Source organism: Rhodnius prolixus, unplaced genomic scaffold, assembly GCF_049639745.1.
Source record: "Rhodnius prolixus isolate KJV_2025 unplaced genomic scaffold, Rpr scaffold_1, whole genome shotgun sequence".
In the NCBI taxonomy this organism is placed as follows: domain Eukaryota; kingdom Metazoa; phylum Arthropoda; class Insecta; order Hemiptera; family Reduviidae; genus Rhodnius; species Rhodnius prolixus.
The window spans coordinates 23,756,354-23,771,048 of record NW_027411581.1 but is presented as its reverse complement, the minus strand read 5'-3'; the positions used below and the strand labels follow the sequence as shown (position 1 = coordinate 23,771,048).

Here is a 14,695-nt window from a genome sequence, read left to right as displayed (position 1 = left end):
TGTTCGGGCAACTGTTTTGTAAGTGGCCCTTTTCTCCACAGGTGTAGCAGGAGCCCCTTTCCCGCCTAGGACGAGGACATTCTGCTGCTCGGTGACCCTCGCCATTGCAGTTGTAGCACTTGTTGTTCTGCGTAAACTTAGACGCCTTGCTACCCTCAGTTTTGAAAGTCAGAGCTTATTTTCAAGTTTTCTTTAATCCAACTAAATTTATCTTTATAGCTCTCAGAATCTTTTAAGAAATTAAAACCTGTAAATTCTTTAATTCTTTTCCTCTTATTCCTATTACCTTCTTCAGAAAAAATAAATTTATGGAAACTTACAATAGTTGAAAGTGCAGCATTACTAATGTTGGCCGCTATTGCCTGATAATCTCCTAATTTACTCATTTCTTTTTTTAAAGATAAACTAAAGAACTATTCTAACAAAACAAATGTCTAATTATTACTAAAAAAAATATTTTAAACAGTTTAACTTAACCACTTAACCTCACCTCACTATCACCAAAAATTGTTTGTCTTTTATTTATAGTTTATTTATTGTGAACCCCACACCTGAGAATTGTAGTACTAAAATGGTAGCTCAACAACAACAAAATAACAAAAACCAAAACACAATATTTATTTTATCTTTTACAACACAACATAAACATAACATTGATCGCAAGCAATCGCCATAAGACACATAAGACGCCAACTTGACTTTTTCTAGCGCGCACACCAGCGCTCCACATGGCATTATTATTATTTACTACTACACTTTTTTTGGAAATCAATAAATAATGCTTGCGAAGCTGTGGCAGTAGGTGATTACGCACTCACAACGGAACGATCATTTCTCCTTATTGGTGAGCGGATTGAAGGTATACCGCGATTTTTTTCACCTTCATTCAGCTTGGTCTTACCCCGCTCGTTGACTTTGCGGTGGTTACCTTCATATTTCTATGGAATAATTTCTGAAGGAACTATTCTAAAAATGGTCCATTCCAGGGATTGTGGGTATACTTAAGGTTCCAGTAATAATCTATTCCAGTTATTATTTTTTTTAATGTTAGTCAATAATATTTATGGAAGGCAACATTTTTAAATATCAGTGCGGAAGTGACTACAAAGGAAGGTGAGAAAGAGAAAGAATAGACCAACTGTGATCGAGTCTGCACTGAATACACAGAGTATTCATGTAAACAGGGGTAAATATTGTCGGTTTGTGTTGGCGAAACTGTTTACCTGTCACTAGATTTGTTTGGAACGGAGGATTGTTTGGTCAAATGGTCATGTTGTCTCTACACTCTAACCGAACTGTGTACACCCAGTTTTGCTTGCAGAGCTGTTACTCTTTATATCGTCTGCCATTGGCTGGTTTTGTATTTAATACATCCCTTATCCTTTAAAAAATTCTTAACAGTTCTACCCTTCCGATACTCTCGTAGCCATGGTTACTTTGTATTTTAATCCATCATCATTCTTTCTTCATTTTAGTGCAGAGTTTTTCATTCATACATTCCCATACCAAGTAGTGAAAACTGCTTTTTCAGACTCCAAGGAATGAAAACTGGCATTATATCTCGGTTTACTGCTTCTATGAAAGATTGCCTTATGACCCTACTGCTGTGATATTACGTTTCCTATCTTTGGGACATTGGTTCCACTCAATGTAACGCACTTCAAATATGTGTTGTTGTCCTTCTGAAAATCTGTGCTTAAACGTTTTTTATTGCATTAACCATTAACAGTTAACATTTTCAAAAAATGTTCCGTTATGCAGGTAGTCTAATTAAATTTAATAATATCTTGCAGGTCAATCATCTTGAATTCAAAAATTTAAATGATTAAAAAAATCAAACTAGCCATGTTAATCTCATTTTAACGTGAAGTTATCCTGAACTGTTTAAAGGAAGAAAAGAATTTATACAGACTTGAATACATTTTTAATCTAAAAATTCTCCGTTTGGACTGACATGCACTAAATTGAAATCCGATGTGCAAGGAACTCTCTCTGGCTCATGTTTAGATTCTCAATAGACATGCTGTCAACACGCATCTCTAGATTCTTACTTGCCTTTAGTTGCCTTGACCTGCGTATTACGTTATTTTTAATTGAAATTAAAACAATTAATATTTCTTTGTTGCGCGAGCATAGTTAGTTAATGCCTATTTTTATAGGCGGACTTTACTCCCATCAACCTAGGCATTCTCATTATATTGTGCTAAAAATACTTTGGGTAGATATAGTTAGTCTTTAGATACAGTAATGCTTTTTATAAGTAATTAAAATATAGATCTGAATTGTTTTCAGTTTATTGTTAATTTACAGTTAACTTTAAAGTCTCCTGGCGTTGCTGATGATTTTGGCAGTCCTCAGAATAAGATTTTCATCTATTGTTGGAATTTACGGTTTTTTATTTAATTTTTTGTTTTTACTGTGATTATGTTTCAATGTGACAGGTTTGTGAACCTATTTACGTTTTCACAACTTCCATTTTACAATTATAAAATATTAAAAATTATAAAATATTACCTGAGCTCAAAAGATGCCATTAACTACCTACTAGGATTCTTTAATTTCATTTCAACAATTTCAGCATTTGCAAACAAAAAAAAAGTCCACAAAGAAGGATTTGTAACAATCACTTCCGTCATGTTTAAGGACCGGTAATTATTTATTTTCGGCTTATAGAAAATCTGCAAGATTGTAATACTTCCACATTGGAAGGGTGAGACATTACAAAAACTAAATTTCTAAACGTCTTTAAAGTGTTTAAAGAACATAAATGTTCATCAACGTCTCAATAGATCACCAGCTTAATAGCACTTAACTTGTTACAATAATTCACTACACTATTTGCTCTAAAACTGTATATCATGCACTAAATACTCCTTAACAAAAACTTACAGTTTAAAATGTTAAGTATAAGGGTTGATTAAACGCCAAAAGGTACACAAATCAGCGAGTACCCAACATTTCATTAATTCTTCATTAATATTTAAGTAATTCTACTGCATTAATTTTCATTAATAAGTTATTTTTTAGAATTTATTAGATGTCACAGACCCTTATGCTGGCCATTTTCGTCTACAAAATATATGTTCAAGTAGCACTGTAGATTGACTGTAATATCTAGTTATTTATAATAATCAAACTATTAATTACAGGTTAAAAAGAAAAAAAAATGAGGCTAAAAAATTCAAAACTTTTTTTTATAAAAAACTTACATCAATGATTTTATTTTATTTATTTATTTATTTTTAAATAAAAATCGTCGGTTTAAGTTCATTCTTCGATTAAAGTAATTGTTATTTTATGTAGTAGTCAAACGTTTATAATAATAGGTAATAATTATCTGGCTTTATCGCAAATAATATAGTTTTCTTCAAATACATTCTCAATCTAGGTATTCATACCACAATGTTGTATATATGTAATATAATAAAGTAAATAAGATATGCATATTTTAGGACAGCTAATTATTCCAGGATTTTACTATAAGTAAAATTAGGGGGACTAAATTAAATTACAATTGAGAAATGAATAATTGTTGTTAAATAATCTACTTGTTATTATCTGTGTATTATTTGTGCTCACGAATAATTCGGTAAGACGAATTCAAGACAGTAGCCTACTCTAACTTTGTCTTTTTCTACTTTAACATGCATGTACGTATATATGTGATTTATCATAATTATAACTAAAAAATATTATAAATGAAGTGGCCAGCATAAGGGTCTGTGACATCTAATAAATTCTAAAAAATAACTTATTAATGAAAATTAATGCAGTAGAATTACTTAAATATTAATGAAGAATTAATGAAATGTTGGGTACTCGCTGATTTGTGTACCTTTTGGCGTTTAATCAACCCTTATACTTAACATTTTAAACTGTAAGTTTTTGTTAAGGAGATTTTTGTACCTTTTGGATAGATTTTCCTTTTTGTCTATTTTACAAAGTTACATATCTTCTTTACAGATTTTTTTAAAATTTGGAATAAGCAATTCTATCATTATAATCTGATAAGATGTTAAGTCGGAACCGTAACTACCACTGGAGAGATCTTTTTATAGAATGATTATAGTTGCGTTCCCCCAAACCATCCTCAATAACAATTTTTTTGAAAAAGCGTTTTGAATAACATAGGAAGGTATTTGTACGTAAATAGCAAAATTAAACTGCGATTTCAGTACTTCCTTTTAAGAGGAGTAAGAAAAATAAACTACGATTGCAGTACTTCTCCCTAAAAGGCAAAGAGGAAAGATTTTTTAATCGAACGACAATTCATTGATTTAAATCGGTTCACTCATTGATAATTTAAACGATTGCAGTACTTCCTCTTAGTAGGTGTAAGAGCAAGATGGCACTTGACAGCCACGTAGAGGAGCTTTAACCACTTATTCGGGCTGAATTTTATCAAAATCGGACTAAGCGTTATAGAAATATTGGTAATAATAGTTTTAGAAAGGGTCTTATTTGGGTGGGGCAAACTCCCCTCCTTATGAGGCACGGCGTCGAGACTTTTAATGTGCAAATCTGTACAAAATTTCGATTCGAATGACACTTCATTCATGAAAATCGGTTCACGTGTCGATAATTTGCAACGATTGCTATACTTCCCCTTAAAAAGTGTAAGAGCTGATCGTCGCTTTAATGTTACGTAGGGGAGCCCTAACCCTATCACCCTACCAAATTTTATCAAAATCGGGCCAAGATTTACAGAGTAATTAGTAATAATAATTTTGGAGGGGGCCATACATAAAGGGGGCTAACTCCTCTCCCATTCGATGTACAGCATCGAGACCCCCAAAAGGCACATCTACATAAAATTCCGAATCGAATGACACCTCATTCATGAAAATCGGTTCGCGCGTTTAGGCGCTACGTTGTTTACAAAAAAAGGTAACAACAACAACAAGAACAACAACAAGAACAAGAACAAGAACATTTTTTGAAAAAGCCGTTTTTGCTCATTTTCGGCAACTTTTTTCTCGAAACCTATTAGATCTGGGTTGTTGCAAAAAAATTACAGTTATAAAGGAGGGTTTGCCCTATAATTTAAAGAAAATTTGGGAATTTTATCTTTTATAGAAAAAGAGAAAAAAATTGTCAAAGTTAGGTGTTTTTCAACGTTACGCTTTTTCGTGCAGTTTTTGATGGTCAACCCTTATACAACTGTCCTACCGGACAGTTTTAATAACTTATAACACAACTTATAAAATAGAACTTCACTCTAAAAATCATTAATATTCATTACAAAAAATCACGTTAATAAAAACAAAACTAACGAATTAAAGATAGCAGCCGGTAACTGGCCAGGCAGATCAGCTGGTACATTAAGGTTATCTAAGCAGAGTGACCAACATTTTCTACATTTATTTTCATTCATAATCTAATAAAAAAATGGTGAACTGAAGTTAACGAATTAGTGATTTTATATGTTCGATGTGTTATAAAGTCGACTTTAAAATATCAAAAAAGATTTAATTAAATCAATGCAAATAAAGAAAAATGAACCCTCACACTACTTAAATTTTCTTTCAGCTTAAAATTTTATAATAAAAAGTCACTAATTACATTTAATTTTTGTACATTATAAATAAAAATAAATGAGCAAAATGTTTGGTCACTCTGCAGAGATAACCTTAATTTACCTGCTGATCTGTGTGGCCAGTTACCGGCGGCCATCTTTAACTTGTTACTCGTGTCTCTTTATTAAACCGATTTTTTAAGTGAATATTAGTGCATGCCAAAGTGAAGTTTTATTTTATAAATTGTGTTCAAGTTATACTTAGTGCGTGAAATACTGTAATAGTGCGAATAGTATTGTGAATTATTTTAAAAAGTGTCAAGTGTTATTGGACTGGTGATCTACTAAGATGGTGATGTTATGCTTGGATATTACTTAAACAAGGTAAGACTTTATTATCAATTACTTATTATAAATTGCAATTATGTTTTTATAATTCTTGCATGAAAATAGTATGTAATCATTTATTATTACTTACAAATTTATTTTAACGCTAAGTCTTGACTAAGTTCTATGTATTTTAATTCTTTAATTTTGAATACAACAGAAAATATTTAAATTTATTCTAAATCGTTTTGATATATTCTTTAATGTTTTCTTCTCAATCGATTATGAGTTCTAAATTAGCTTTTTTGTTTCCCCAAATGATTTTAGGGTTGGATTTCTATACCTTTTTCATGAATTCTTTATTATTTCCTTTTTATTGACTGTAGGTTCAAAATTATCATTCATTGAATTGATATCTAAACCTTTTTAAATTATTATTTAATCGTTTCTTCTCAATCGATTATGACTTCTGAATTAGCGTTTTTTGTTTCCCCTAATTATTTCCTATGCCTTTTTTTATGAATTCTTTGATTTTTACTTTTTAATTAACAATAAGTTCAATAGTATCATTCATTGTTTTTCCAAGTGTGTTTTGGAATTAATTTCTAAAGCTTTTTGTTGAATTCATTAATATTTTATATTTGATCGACTATTAGATTAAAATTAGCATTGTTTGTTTTCTCAAATACTTTTTAGAATTAATTTCTAAAAGTTTTTTATGGATTCTTAATTATTTATTATTATTATGTCAGAATAGGTCTTAACAGGGAATTACATTTTCTCCGTTCTCATATTCATGTGTGAAATTGCTGTTAGGGCGATGTCCTTAAATCTCCTCAACAAAATTTACAGTTTAAAAAGTTAAGTATAAGGGTTGATTAAACGAAAAGGTATACAAATCAGCAATTACCCAACATTTCATTCAACCATATAGAAACGTACGAAAAAGCTTATGTTTTATTCAAATTTTATAACTATAATACCATTTAAGATTTAGTTATTAATAGTTTAAAACACTTTACTGCTCAAATATTTTCTACAAGAAAATAAGGGTCTGTGACATCTAATAAATTTTAGTCAAATATTAATGAAAAGTTAATGCAGTAAAATTACGTAAATGATTTATTGTTATAAAATTAGAATAAAACACACGGCTGCAAGATACAAGCTGAAGATGAATGAAATGTTGGTTACTTGTTGATTTGTGTACCATTTCGTTTAATCAGCCCTTGTGCTAAAATTTTTAAACAGTAAGTTTTGTTGAGGATATACTAGATGTACTTTCCGCCCATAATTAAATTATAAAATGACTAATTTCCCTGATGGTTATATTGAGGAGTGTTGTTAAACAATATGCTTTTGTCCTTCTTGACTTTGTAAGCATAAAGGTTAAATTTGATAACCGTCTGTGCTACTATTCATTACAAAAACGATACTGGCTTCTCTCTTCTATTTGTTTTAATATTTCGAACTATTGAGGTTTTAATTTCTAGCAAATCGAAACCCAGTAAATGTTTCCTGAGCGAAAAACCCTGCAAAAACAATCCAAAGAAAAATATTAAGTTGTAATAGAATTATAAGCCCAGTTTAACCTGTGTGTTGGAATGCTCTCTTTGGCCTCCTGGTTGAGGTGCTTATCAGTACCCCAGGTACTGATTAGAGTTCAACTTTTGCACCTGTTCTGCAGATAAACTGGTAGATGTAATTCTTCCGTTCCTATTCACTCCTCTCTTTGTTTTAATTTAATTAGTTAAGCCATAAAATTATTTAATTAATCAAATTGTTTAAAAAATTGCAACTGCAGCTACAGATTGTTCTTTATTTTCCATTCTGAGTTATTTTTAGTGGAATCTAAAAATACGCCTCTCTCGCCTATTCATCTATTATCTAGCTAGTTCAAGAAAAACATGTTTATTATAGCGTTAAAAATTACATGATTGTGTGCAACAAGTTAACGTTACGCGAGTATTACGAATTAAGTGCATTTTTAAGCTTCAAGAAACTCAAAACTCAATCAGACAAACATTTACCATGCTTGCGGAACGCTTAAATATGTATTTTTTCCTTTTAATTTTACTTGCTTAACTCTTATGCAATGTTTTTACTCGAATTTAAAGTAAAAATTAAAATTTGAGTTTTCAAATTTATGTGGCAATAATTTTTTTTTATCAATTTATGCATAATTTGTTTTAATGTATTAATTGTCCATTATTTTAAATTGTTTCTCATTCTTTGTTTTGTTTATTCCTATATTATTTGGCACATATTTTCTGTTAAATTTTCTACCAGAACTCGTTCTAACGTAAATAATTGAAGAGTTATTATTAGAAATCTTTAATAACTTAATCTAAAACAAAATGTGGGCTCGCATTACTTGGATTTTCCAATCTTTTGGAGTTAGGGGAGATAAACATAAGCTAGATTCCTTTGCTAAACAAGGGGATTAACAAGGGATGATTGAGCCCTAATCATGGGCTAGGCCAAGCATTGATCGCCCTTTCTCATAGCCAGTCTTGACTTTACATTAAACCAAGATAACGTCAAATCTTTCAACTCCTAGTCTTGCCGCTAGTTATTATTCTATCGTTTATATTAAACTTGTTTCTGCTTTAATTTCTGACCATGCTAAAGTTTTCGTACAAGTATTAGGTATAATTACAGAGCTTTTTGGTGACGCGAGATAATTTTCATAATAATGAAAAAATAACTTCAAAGAAGTTTTAATTTTTCTTGTTACTTTATTATTCGCTGTTTATACTAGATAACGGAAAAGTGGGCTCTTATTGTTTAGAAGAGATTTACTATAATTATTACTTCACATTTTTAACAAGATAATTTACTTGATATGAAATCTTTCTAATTAATTATTTCGTACTGAAGAAATTTTTAATAATTCTTCGCCTATTTTCTTATTTGTGATCTACATCAGTTTCTTAGACTGCAGAAACTGTACCACTTAAACAGAGGTTTATGGAAGATAGAATGGTTATTTCCGCTTTAAGCGGAAGATGCTACTGAGCGGTGTTCACGTCTTCGCTGGAGCCTCACACAGTTCACTGTTCGATGATGGATAAAACTGTCTTAACGAACGGCATTCGGTAGTACAAATGACGTCAGTTGTTCAACCGCCAAAAATTTCTAACAAAGCCCTTCAGAAGAAGTTCTCTAATTGGTACAAAGTTTCCTGGAGTTTGTGAGCTCCTGTTTTCTCTGTTGTTGGGTTTTTTTGTTCATATTTGGTTTATATTAGAAATAGATCTATTTTGGTCGCATCTGCTAGTTACCGATTGTGTTCTTCTCAAGCCTAAACACCTTGAACTGGAGGTGTTACAGTTCCCACTTAACTTGGTTCAATTGGTTCTCAATTACACGTTATTATTTATTTCTTTCTTTTAAATATAATTCTTGCAAAGATTCTTTATCCTTGAGTGTTGGCAATTTGCCTGCACTGTAGAAATGTTAACAAACATTCATCTAAACTGTAGTAGTAGTAGTAAAGTAATCGCCTATTTTTTTTTCAGGCGGGGCTTAACGTCCAGCTACCATTTACTAGGTGTCGTGGACGGAGGCGACTAGCAAACATACTTTACTGTAAATTTCTTTTATTAACCATTAAATAAAATCCAAGGCCTAAGACTGGGAATCGAACCCAGTACCACAATACATATTAACTTTACTGGTCTCGCCTCTAACCGCTCGTCTAACGTGGCACCTTTCATCCAAACTGTTACGCTAGTCTTGGGAATATATACCTATATGAAGGAGTTCAGCAATTCAATTACTAATTTACGTATTTTTTAAAGTTTTGCGATTCATTGCGGTCTTATAATAGATTTATATTTTTATTTGTCTAATGTATGCTAGAAAGTTCTATTATTATTCATACGTTAGTCCCCGAAGAGGCCTTTATTTCCTTTTTCTGCATTTTAAGATGTTCTATTTCTTTATTTTTGTCATGTGTGATAAATGTTCAAGGTGTCTTTGTTTCTTTTTGCTTTTTAGTTAGGATTTTGTTTCTTCTAATCTGATATTTGTATTTATTTAGATTGTTTTGGGTGATTTTTGGTTTTGCATCATTTTAGTTTGCTGTGTACAAGTTCATTTAGATTTTCTTTCTTTTCTTTGTACTCTAGACTCTGGTAAGCGGCCATTTTGCGTACTTTTTATTAGATTTATTTTTTTTTTACGTTTAAAAAGTATTATTTTGTTTAGGCGCGTCAGCATCTGAGTTTATTGGCGCGTCCATAGTTTCTTTCCGGGTACTACCGGCCTCAGGGCAGAGTTTTTTTCTTTACTAACACTTTCGATTACCGGACAATGAGCTGTAAGAAGCTCCTCGGTAGATAAGGGCCAACTGCTGAATTCGATCTCCGCTCGGAATTGCAGTATGCTAACCACTGAGTTAATTATAAAACTTAAATAGGAAAATTTAATAAAGATAGTGCTTTATTTTAAACTATTTAGAAAATTTCTAAACTGTGTTTCAATTGGCTTCATCTGTTAATGGAGGATTTGTAATTTGATGAGTAGTAGTGCGGACCCGACGTAGTTGGCCAGTCAGCTGCTGGGTACAGTAAATCATCTTAGCGGCAAGCTCGCCCGCTAGATTTATGGTATTTCTGGCCTCCTTGAACTGCTCTTGCTATCGCACACTCTGCGGGTATGTGCTATCTATCCTCGTCTTACTTCAGTACGTCCTCCTCATCTGCTGGTCCACGGTCACATTCAGCATTCCACATCACTCCTTGGCATTACTGCGACATTCTCTCTCTCTCTCTCTCTCTTTTCCCTCCTCGCCCTGCACGAACACGCTCATGTCTACATTACTCTAAACATCCTAACCATCGTATACTCACTACCATATTATTGCGCCCCTTTAAACACCTGACACTCTCCCATTTAAACAATATTTACGACGTTTGGTGTTTGTACAAATGTAATCATCAAGGAAGTTGTGTTTCTAAATTGGTTTTCCATATATTTCCTCTCTTATTTTTTAATCCAAAAATATTTAAATTTACTAATTATCGGATATTATTTAAACTAATGTATCGAATTAGAAAAACTTATTATATCTACCACAAATGTACAAAAATGTCACAAATTACTTAAATTTTAGAACTTGATTTTGTTCAGGGAGTTCCATTTTTAGTTTCTTGTGCTCCTCTTCTTGTCAGACACGAGGAAAAAACCATTTTGCTAATATATACTATATTTTTCCCCATGATAGTACTAATTAAGTTAGTAAAGTATGCATGCCTTAAGTAATAGGCGAGCTTTAGGTCCAACAAACCATTGGTGTCGTGGGCGATGCGATTAGTTAACGTGCTTATTTCTTATTTTCCTCACTTAACACATTATATAAAATCATAGACCGGGAATCGAAAACCCAGCACCAACAAATAACCTAGCTTTGCGATCCGCACCTCTTAAACGCTCGGCAACCGTGTCGCCTTCTTCATCATCACAATGGATTCTGAAAGTTAAGAAAAGAAACATATCAGGAAGCTCTAAAGGACAATTTATGTTTATATTCTTCCCCCTCTCTCATGGTTCTTGGTGGGTGAATGTGAAATACAGAAGGAAGTATCTACTTAACTTGTATTGGTTTTTGTCTAAAACTAGATTCGTCGCCGAGTTCCCAGGTTCGAATCCAGCTGCTGGCCCTTAGATTTCTCTCTTTCTACTGTCCAGTAGTGGATAGTATTGTTTTTTTTTTTTTTTTTACAAGAGAATCCTGTTGAAAAAAAACTCTGGGAGCCAAAACATATATATTGTTGCGCCTTAAATTTGAAGAAATAAAATAATAATAACTTTCAGGCCTTGGGTTCACAGAAAGTGGTCTGTCGCGGCGTTCTACGATATGGGGACGTCACGTAGGACGCGATTCTTTTCTTCTTGAGAAGTAGTGGTTTTTTTTTTTTTGTGATTTTTGTTTTAATTTTTATATATTGAGTATGAGCTCGGACGAAGAAGAACTCCAAAAAGAAGAAAAGACGAAGTTGGGTGCATGAAATCAATAAGAAAAGAGAACAATTAGGGGAATACCACCACTTATGTATCGAACTGGAGTCACATGAAGATAGGTTCTTCTAGGATTATCGTATGTCGCGAGAATGAAACAAAAGATGAGTAATAAAGTTTCTTAACATTGGAATCTTTATTTCGTATCACTAGGTGGCAAGGCGGTCACGTTGAAATCTGTAATTTTGTACTACCAGATCGCTTTTCTTCGCGACAAAGACTAGCCCGCGGGGGTAGACCGCGTTCTGTTTGACAGTGATGATGCAACATTGTGTAATACAACTAGACCGCCTCGGTTGGAGATCGTTGCCCGCCGCGACAGACCGCTTTCTATGTGCCCAAGGCCTCTTTTAAATAATTTTTTTTTTAAATGATTATAATTCATTGTAATTGATTGGAAATGAGGGTAGAGTTCCTTGTAACGGTATCACTATAGAGGAAAATTCTGAAGTTTTGAAGCATTGGGTTAGTGATTCAAACTTATATTTAGCCAAAAACACTTCGTTTCTTCGCCAAGATTAGGACTTTTCTCGTTATCAAGAATATATAAAATCATAGACCGGGAATCGAAAACCCAGCACCAACAAATAACCTAGCTTTGCGATCCGCACCTCTTAAACGCTCGGCAACCGTGTCGCCTTCTTCATCATCACAATGGATTCTGAAAGTTAAGAAAAGAAACATATCAGGAAGCTCTAAAGGACAATTTATGTTTATATTCTTCCCCCTCTCTCATGGTTCTTGGTGGGTGAATGTGAAATACAGAAGGAAGTATCTACTTAACTTGTATTGGTTTTTGCCTAAAACTAGATTCGTCGCCGAGTTCCCAGGTTCGAATCCAGCTGCTGGCCCTTAGTTTTTTCTCTTTCTAGGAGCCTCCTTACTGTCCAGTAGTAGTAGAACATAGAATTGGTCTGTGATATCCGGAATGAAGTCCATATATCACTAAGTAATTGTTTGATTAACCACTTCGTGAACGTGCAGGCTAAACTGGCCACTTCTGATTTTATTTAGAATTGAGAATAGAAGAAATATTATGGTTCATTGTTTCCATGTTAATAGCTATTTTTGATTTCTATAGCGATAAGAAGTTTTGCTGTTCATTACTCGAAATTGAGTCTCTCTTTTAAAATATAATTTTAATAACTTGCCTAGTCTCTCTTCAACTCTTGAGTATTCTCTAATTATATCAATAGAAATATTTCGAAACATTTGACATATTGAGTGTGCAAATTCACTGCAATCCACACTAAATTCTGTTGAAGTTGAGGTGGGCTGAATGGAACCGTATATTTATCAGCTTCAGACTCCCACTTGTTCGATAGTAAGGATTGAGTAGAGCTCTACTCATACACTCCGTATTTGTAATTCTATTCCATGGATTGGCTTCTGCCTGGATTATATCGGATACATTACCACTCTATTCGTGGTTTTGGTAAACTAGTAAGCTCCAGTGCGGATTTATTAATAATTCGCAGTTTAATTTTTTTATTTTGTATTACTAGGAAGGGAAAGTTGCGATCTTGTCCAATTTTCAATTTGGATTTTTCGCGGGGAAACCCTTCTAGAGATATCCTGAGTCCAAAAAGAGTGGTTCATCCAAAAGGCTGTCTTTGTGTTTGTGAACAAAATATCTCCTAAACCAGCTGAAACTTTATCCTCAGATTAGACTCCACTGGCGGAAGTAGAAATCCCTAAAGCGGAAATAGCTTTATTACTAAATAGATTTCTTACTTCTTTCTCGAAAATGACTCCAACGATTTCCTTTAGTCTAAGTTCGTACACACATTGTACACGTCCTGTCTTACAACTTTCATTTGGATCATTTCCCTTGGAGAATTAATTAAAATTATTAATTAATTTATTTATTCTACGTCTCCAATCATACTATACACTCTGATCTAAATATTCCTCTCGCACAATCTCGCTACCCAAAACTCCACTCAAATCTACACAGTCATTACAACCCTCTTATCCACAACATGTCTACCACAACACTTCCTTCTAATCCTCAACACAAACTAAAGCGGCGGTGGCCACTCGACCATCACAACACAACGCCGACCTGGATGGTTGCTGTGTAAGCTTGACAATCTGGCGAACTAACGGCTTCCATCATTGGATGGTCGTCGTTCACGCCAATCACGCCTCTTGGCGCACATGCAAGTGCACGCACGTGTATGTAAGTGCATATACGAAGTGTGTTCAAAAAGTAACGGGAATTTTCGTTTTTTGAAAAAAATATTTATTTATTCATCTACATTAATATTGTCGCCTTCAAAGTAGTCCCCTTCGCATACAATACACTTGTGCCAGCGCTTTTTCCAATCCTCGAAACACTTCTGAAACTCGATCTTTGTGATAGCTTTCAGCTCTTTCAGCGATTCGCTTTTAATGTCATCTATGCTTGTAAAACGACAGCCTTTTAATGTTCTCTTTATGTTTGGAAATAGAAAAAAGTCACATGGAGCCATGTCTGGCGAATATGGAGGCTGGGGCATCGTTAAAGTTTTGTTTTTGGACAAAAATTCACGAACAATCAATGAAGTGTGAGCAGGTGCATTATCGTGGTGCAAAATCCATGAATTGTTTTGCCACAAATCCGGGCGTTTTTTTCGGATTGCTTCACGCAAACGGCGTTGAACTTGTAGGTAGTACTCCTTATTGATTGTTTGACCTTGTGGCAAGAATTCATGATGCACTATGCCATTAAAATCGAAGAACACAGTGGGCATAACCTTCACATTCGACCGCACTTGTCGAGCCTTTTTCGGTCTTGGCGATCCAGAATGCCTCCACTGGGACGATTGAGCCTTAGTTTCGACATCA

The 14,695-nt window shown here is 33.4% G+C and overlaps 1 protein-coding gene across 3 annotated transcripts in view; it reads left to right on the top strand.

Moving 5' to 3' along the window:
* LOC141447503 (uncharacterized) overlaps positions 1 to 14,695 on the top strand; it is a 385,726-nt gene that overhangs the window by 167,332 nt on the left and 203,699 nt on the right. Inside the window, exon 1 of one of the 3 annotated variants that reach the window (XM_074115152.1) lies at positions 5,861 to 5,899. The exons of the other annotated variants lie outside the window; for them this stretch is intronic. Coding sequence (XP_073971253.1) covers positions 5,876 to 5,899 — 24 coding nt within the window. The 5' untranslated portion in view covers positions 5,861 to 5,875. Of the gene's footprint in view, positions 1 to 5,860; positions 5,900 to 14,695 lie in introns of those variants that run through there. 3 annotated transcript variants of the gene reach the window in all.